At 43.2% G+C, this 7997-nt stretch overlaps 1 protein-coding gene across 1 annotated transcript; it reads right to left on the reverse strand.

Annotated features, from left to right (window-relative positions):
* Nucleotides 1–2221: 2221 nt before the first annotated feature.
* On the reverse strand, nucleotides 2222–2625 carry LOC116755835 (60S ribosomal protein L30-like). Its single transcript, XM_032635827.1, has one exon. It carries the CDS (start codon nucleotides 2567–2569, stop codon nucleotides 2222–2224), a length of 348 nt encoding a protein of 115 aa, XP_032491718.1. The 5' UTR covers nucleotides 2570–2625.
* Nucleotides 2626–7997: the final 5372 nt, after the last annotated feature.

Genomic DNA, 7997 nt, shown 5'->3' on the forward strand with positions numbered 1-7997 from the left:
GAAAAAACAGCCTGGAACTAGAAGAAACTGAAGCCTGTGGCACCTGCAAGCTGCAGCAGACATTAACAGCCCAGCTCTTAGCCAGGTTAACATAAAACCTCACCCTAAGCCCGATTACCTCAGTTCCTAGTACCAGACACCTCATGGCCAGCTTTCAACAAAACATTACAAGCCCTGCTAAAAGACAAGAAAAAACATAGTATGATGAGACAAAGCAAGCGTCAGAATAAGACTCAGATATGATACAGAGCTTGGAATTGTCAGATAAAGAATTTAAAACAACTCTGATTAATATGTTAAGGGGACTAATGGAAAAAGTAGACAACATGCAAGAACAGACAGATCATGTAAGCAGAGGTAGAAACTCTAAGAATCACAAGGAAATGCTAGAAATCAAAACCACTAACAAAAAAGAAGAATGTTTTTGATAGGTTCATTAGTAGACTAGACATAGCCAAAGAAAGAGGCAGTGAGCTTGAAAATATGTCAATAGAAACATCCCAAATTGAAATGCAAAGAGAAAAAACTCTTTGCCACTTTTATTCAACATAGTGTTGGAAGTCCTAGCCACCACAATCAGACAAGAAAGAGAAATAAAAGGAATTCAAATTGGAAAGAAAGAAATAAAACTGTCACTATTTGCAGATGACATGATACTATACAAAGAAAATCCTAAAGATGCCACCAAAAGACCACTAGAACCACCAATGAATTCAATGAAGTTGCAGGATACAAAATTAATATACAGAAATCTGTTACATTTCTATGTACTAATAACAAACTATCAGAAATAGAAATTAAGAACACAATCCCATTTATAATTGCATCAGAAAGAGTAAAATACCTAGGAATAAATCTAACTAAGGAGATAAAGGACTTGTACTTGGGAAACTATAAGATGACACAAATACAGTAGATGGAAAGATAGATTGTGCTCGTGGATTGAAAGAATTAATATTGTTTAAATGACCAAACTACCGAAGGCAATCTACAGATTCAATGCAATCCCTATCAAAATGCCAAAGGCGTTCTTCCACAGAACAAGAACAAATACTACATCAAACTAAAAAGCTTTTGTACATTGAAAGAAACTATCCACAAAACAAAAACACAGCCTACTGAATGGGAGAAGATATTTGCAAATGATATATCTTATAAGGGTTTAATATCTAAAATATACAAAGAACTCATACAACTCAACATCAAAAAAAAAAAACAAACAACCTGGGACTTCCCCGGGGGTCCAGTGGTTAAGAATCTGCATCCCAATGCAGGGGATGTGGGTTCGATCCCTGGTCCGGGAACTAAGATCCCACGTGCCATGGGGCAACGAAGCCCGCGCGTCACAACTACTGAGCTTCACGCGCTTCAACTAGAGCCCGTGTTACCGCAACCTACAGAGCCCACGCGCCCTGGAGCCCACATGCCACAACTAGAGAGAAGCCCGCGCATAGCAACGAAAGATCCCATGTGCTGCAACTAAGATCCAATGCAGCCAAATAAATACTAAAAAAAAATGGATAGAGGATCTGAAAAGACATTTTTCCAAAAAAAGACATACAGATAGGCAACAGGCACATGAGAAGATGCTCGAGATCACTAATCATCAGGGAAACGAAAATCAAAACCACAATGAGATGTCACCTCACATCTGTCAGAATGGCTCTTATCAAAAAAACAAAATAGAAGTGTTGGTGAGGGTGTAGAGAAAGGGGAACCCTTGTGCACTGTTGGTGGGAATGTAAATGTCTAGAGCCAGTCAAAACAATTGTTTCCTAAAGTTGCTTCAGTTAGCTGTTTTCTTCCCTATTGCTTTCAGTGTGGTGACGTTATTCATTTGTCATACTGTTGGGTTCATCTGTTACCGTTTGAGTAACTTTGGGTGTTCCCCCTGCATCCTGGTTGCATCTATTTATTTAGTCACCTTTGGGGTATGTGAAATATTGTCATAGCTCCATGAGTCAGAGCTACACAAAAAGAGAAATTCCAATGGTCTTTCTCTTCTCCACCCTGTCTTCGTTTCCCTTTCTTTCTGCCTTGTTCACACCTACCCCCTGTAGATAACCAAGCCCATTAGCTTCTGGTTTATTCTTACCGTATTCCTTCTGCTCAAATGAGTAGACACATGCGTATTTTATTATGTCCCTTTGAAAAACATCTTTATCTATCTTTTTTTAAAACAAGCTCCGGCCAGTTTTATTAAAGAAAAATTGTGCATGAGTTACTTTACACCAGCCTGTTCCGGCATGCTTCTAATGATATGAGAATCACCTGGATCAGTGATAGCAAATGTCCATACTCTGTAGTATTTTCCACACGCTGTGCCCAATTCAATATTATTGCCACTGTAGTGATGGACACCAGTTTTGGCAAACATGGCATAATACTCTATTTCAGATTTCCTCAAGGCTGGGCAGTTGTTGGCAAGGATGACCAGTTTTGCTTTGCCGTGCCAGATTATTTTCAGAGTCCGCTTGTACCCCAGCACGTACTTTCCACTTTTCACAACCAGTTGGAGCCTAGAGTTGATCAACTCCAGTGACATTTTCATCTTCTTTGCGGCCACCATCTTCCTGCCTTAGGTGCGGGACACCTCCAGCCCACTGCAGCCACCAAGATGGCTGGAGAGCAAGAAAAGGCCATATTTATCTTGATAGACATTTCTCCCAAGAAGATACACAGATTGCCAACAAACACATGAAAGGATGCTCAATATCACTAATCATTAGAGAAATGCAAATCAAAACTACAATGAGGTATCACCTCACACCAGTCAGAATGGCCATCATCAAAAAATCTACAAGCAATAAATGCTGGAGAGGGTGTGGAGAAAAGGGAACCCTCTTGCACTGTTGGTGGGAATGTAAATTGATACAGTCATTATGGAGAACAGTATGGAGGTTCCTCAAAATACTGAAAATAGAACTACCATATGACCCAGCAATCCCACTACTGGGCATATACCCTGAGAAAACCATAATTCAAAAAGAGTCATGTACCACAATGTTCATTGCAGCTCTATTTACAATAGCCCGGAGATGGAAACAACCTAAGTGCCCATCATCGGATGAATGGATAAAGAAGATGTGGCACATATATACAATGGAATATTACTCAGCCATAAAAAGAAACAAAATTGAGTTATTTGTTGTGAGATGGATGGACCTAGAGACTGTCACACAGATTGAAGTAAGTCAGAAAGAGAAAAATAAATACTATATGCTAACACATATATATGGAATCAAAAAAAAAAAAAAAAGGTTCTGAAGAACCTAGGGGCAGGACAGGAATAAAGACACAGACATAGAGAATGGACTTGAGGACATGGGGAGGGGGAAGGGTAAGCTGGGATGAAGTGAGAGGGTGGCATGGACATATATACACTACCAACGTAAAATAGATAGCTAGTGAGAAGCAGACCGCATAGCACAGGGAGATCAGCTCGGTGCTTTGTGACCACCTAGAGGGGTGGGATAGGGAGGGGTGGGAGGAGACGCAATGAGGTCGGGGATATATGTATACGTACAGCTGATTCACTTGTTATATAGCAGCAACTAACACACTATTGTAAAGCAATTATACTCCAATAAAGATGTTAAAAAAAGAAAAAAAACATATTTATCTTGAAAACATTTTGCAAATATTTCTATAAGGTAAATTGCAAGCCTGAGATTTCTGGTGTGTGTTGCATATGTTTCTTGAATTATGCAAATTGCCTCCGCATAGTGGAGTAGGTGCTCAGTGAATATTTGGGGAATGAATGATTTCTTGGCTTGACACTAACACACTGTATGATTTGGGGAAAGTCTCTTCGTGCTTCTGGACTTCAGTTATTACAACTTTGTAGGCAAGGGAAGGCTCTTCCAGCTCTGATGTTATAGCACACCGTGATGAAGGTAGCAAGATGTACAAGCACACCTTGTTTTATTGCGCTTCGCAGACTTTCCTTTTTTTAAATTTTTTTTAACAAATTGAAGGTTTGTGGCAACCCCGCATCAAGTGTGTCTATCGGTGCCATTTTTCTAACAGCACTTGCTCATTTCGTGAGTCTCCCAAAGTTTCAAACTTCTTCATGATTTTTTTTTAACATCTTTATTGGAGTATAATTGCTTTACAATGGTGTGTTAGTTTCTGCTTTATAACAAAGTGACTCAGTTATACATGTACATATGTTCCCATATCTCTTCCCTCTTGCGTCTCCCTCCCTCCCACCCTCCCTATCCCACCCTTCTAGGTGGTCACCAAGCACCGAGTTGTGATCAGTGATCTCTGAAGGCTCAGATGATGGTTAGCATTTTTAAGCAATAAGTTATTTTTTAACTAACGTACACATTTTTAAAGACATAATGCTATTGCACACGTAATAGACTATGGTATAGTGTAAACATAACTTTTATATGCGCTGGCAAAGCAAAAAATGTGTGTGACTCGCTTTATTGCAACGTTGGCTTTATTTCGCGATATAGGCTTTGCTCCAGTGATCTGGAACCCAACCCGAAATATCTCCGAGGTCTGCCTGTGTCTTTGGCCTTTTCCCTCCCCGCCTTTCATGATTCCCCCCACTTCTTGCTACCCCTCTGTTCCATCTCCATAAACAATAACACAAAAACAATAACAACCACAGTAACGATGGCTACGGCTGTTCACTGAGCACTTGCCTCGTGCACTAATCTTCAGTCCTCACAAAACCACCTGTGAGAGGAGCTGTTATGATTCCTATTTTAGGGGTGAGGAATTTGAAGCCAGGGAGGTTTCAGTAACTTGCCTAAGGCTGCATCATTCTAAATTACGGAGGAAGACTTGAACTCTTAGCTGTCTGACGTCTGAGTGCACGTGGTCGTGCACTTGGTACACCTTTCTCCCTGTCCCCGTGGTGCATTCCTGTAAGCCTGGTTCTTAACAGATCGTTGACCAAATCTCCCATGCGGGGCATTTCCTATTCCTGGTGAATATAAGTGGCTGCTCTACTCGCAGGCCAGTCAAAGCCTTCCTCCTTCATGGCTACTCAGGTCTGTACTGGGCTCTGTGATTTTCCACAGGGGATGTCGACTTGCCTGAACTTATGTTAGCACGCAACTGGTTTTGTTCTTGCAACATTGGTCACATCCCGTGTATTAATTCTTTGGGTCACAGCTTAAGTAGCATCACCCTTGGGTTTTCAGAGGTAATGTGCCCCAAGAGCGTCTTTCTTCTTCGGAACAAAGAGGCTCGCAGCCTGGAAAGCATCCGTGGACCAAAAGGTGGCTCTGACAGTGAGGACTTCCAGCCCTGGAAGAGCTGTCGGGAGAGTAGGTCAGGGGAGCAGGACCTGCCTGGCCCCCTGTGTGTAACACTCAGTCAATGTTGCTTCTGTGGCTGGTTCGAGAGGCAGACGATCCCCTTTCTGCACGGGGTGAGGGAACTTGGTCTCAGCTGCATTTCCTGTGGCTCAAGAGGCCAAGTGCTAAATGGGATTTCACTTGTACCTACTATTAGACAATGTCCCCTGGCAAGGCAGTACAGGAAATGCACAAATGTCCCAGAGATAAGGGGGCTTTCTCAGGACACCTCTTTTTTTTTTTTATTTAACATCTTTATTGGGGTATAATTGCTTTACAATGGTGTGTTAGTTTCTGCTTTATAACAAAGTGACTCAGTTATACATGTACATATGTTCCCATATCTCTTCCCTCTTGCATCTCCCTCCCTCCCACCCTCCGTATCCCACCCCTCCAGGCGGTCACAAATCACCAAGCTGATATCCCTGTGCTATACGGCTGCTTCCCACACCTCTTTTTTTTTTTTTTTTTTTTGCGGTATGTGGGCCTCTCACTATTGTGGCCTCTCCCGCTGCGGAGCACAGCCACTCCACAGCATGTGGGATCTTCCCGCACCGGGGCATGAACCCGTGTCCCCTGCATCAGCAGGCGGACTCTCAACCGCTGCGCCACCAGGGAAGCCCCCCACACCTCTTTTTGATGATAAATGCTGCCCAGGGCCGCTGCCTCACATAACTCCTGAGGCTCTGTTCATATAGAAGGAAGCAATTCGACCCCAATAAAGATCTGTTAAAAAAAAAGAAAAAAGATTGTACATGAAGTACTAAATGCTGGTAGAGCATTTAGTACTCTATGCTGGTAGAGGCCCTGGAAATCCTGCTTCCATTTCCTGAGCCAAAACTGAAGGCTTAGTTTTGCTGAAAATGAGGAAAAGGGAGAATTTTAAGAAACGCTGTGGCCTCCAAATTCTTGCAATTCCTGCATTTTTCAAAAGGTCTTAATGAAAATTAGTACCGAAGAAATTATTTGGAAAAGAAACAAGAGAGAAATGCCCCGATCATGTCTTTTCAGGAAATTCCAGATTAAATAAAATGGAACAGAGTCCTCTACTACAGGACTTATCAGAGCCTTTCATATACTGAAGACTCTAAATCCAAGAGGAAGAGAGGGGCTATGTGCGCGTCTGGAGCCTGTGCTCCTCAACAGAAGAGGCTGTGACAGTGAGAGGCCCGCGCACCGCGATGAAGAGTGGCCCCCGCTCGCCGCAACTGGAGAAAGCCCTCGCACAGAAACGAAGACCCAACACAGCCAAAAATAAAATAAATAAATTTATAAAAAAAAAAAAAGAGAGAGGGGCTATGACATTTCTCAAACTTGTTTCACTATAGAATTTCCTTTTCCCTCTTTTTTGAAACTAACGTTTCAGGAAACACATTGGGAAACTCTGGTGTAGGAATGTGTTTTCCCCCCAAAAGTCAACTTTCCTCAAGGATGTGCAGAAAACATCATTGCCTCCTCGCGTCCCTCTCAGCTTGAAGCACCGTTCCGTCCCTGAGACGGCCCAGCCCACCAGACCACGGGTCCCTGGAATAAACTGTAGTATTTGTGAACTCCAGTATGAGTGGTTGCTTAGCTTGTCCAGTCTGTGTGGCTGAGATGCCTCAGTTCCCTGCTTAGTGCTGTAGCTCCCAGCCTGAATGGGGCTATCAGGAAACTGCTATAAAGGGTATGACTCCATAGACTTCTGTTCTAAGCGGGGCTCTGCCCCTCCCCCCCATACCCTATGATCTACTGTACCTTTTTGCTCAAGCTTTGGCATTAAACAGAAATGGGTTCTCATTTTGACTCTGCCACTCCCCAGCCATGCGAACTCGGGTGTTATAAGACCCCTTCTGGGGTCTTAATTATGCCCACATTACCAGACTAGTACTAGATAAAGTATGTGATGAGCTTAGGCCAGTGCTAGGCACACAGTAGGTCTCATAAGTCCTCTTTGGTTGAGTGATCCCAGCTACGCTAATGACTGGCTGTGTGTCTTTGTGCAACGGACTTTTTTTTGACATTGAAAATAGAAATCTCACTTTTATTGACAAGATGGGGCGACAATGGGCAGCTCCACAGAACACAAACAAGCAGTCCCAAGACAAGAGTGCAAAATTACAGCAGACAGGTTAATATTCTTCACCCTCATCTTCTCCCTCAGCGCTATCGGCTCCAACCCCCTCATAATCCTTCTCAAGGGCAGCCATATCCCCACGGGCCTCAGAACACTCTCCTTCCTCCATGCCCTCACCCACGTACCAGTGAACAAAGGCACGCTTGGCATACATCAGGTCAAACTTGTGGTCCAGGCGAGCCCAGACCTCAGCGATGGCTGTGGTGTAGCTCGGCATGCACACGGCTCGCTGTACTTTGGCCAGGTCTCCACCAGGTACCACAGTGAGAGGCTAGTAATTAATGCCAACTTTGAAGCCAGTGGGGCACCAGTCCACAAACTGGATGGTACACTTGGTCTTGATGGTGGTAACGGCAGCATTGACATCTTCGGGAAACGTATCACCACTGTACAAGCCAGTGCAATGGACTTCCTGACCCTGAACTTCAGTTTTCTACCTAAGAATGATCGTGCATATTTCAGCAAGTCATTGGGAAGTTGAACAAGATAACGCATGCAAATGCTCTTTGGAAGCTATGCAGTCCTGTATAGTTATAGTAACCATGGTAACAACAATGCATTAG

This window comes from Phocoena sinus, chromosome 6 (genome assembly GCF_008692025.1).
Source record: "Phocoena sinus isolate mPhoSin1 chromosome 6, mPhoSin1.pri, whole genome shotgun sequence".
Classification (NCBI taxonomy): domain Eukaryota; kingdom Metazoa; phylum Chordata; class Mammalia; order Artiodactyla; family Phocoenidae; genus Phocoena; species Phocoena sinus.

Bases quoted from the DNA above. Each gene is read 5' to 3' on its own strand.
- LOC116755835 (XM_032635827.1), bottom strand. From the start codon at position 2,569: ATGGTGGCCGCAAAGAAGATGAAAATGTCACTGGAGTTGATCAACTCT.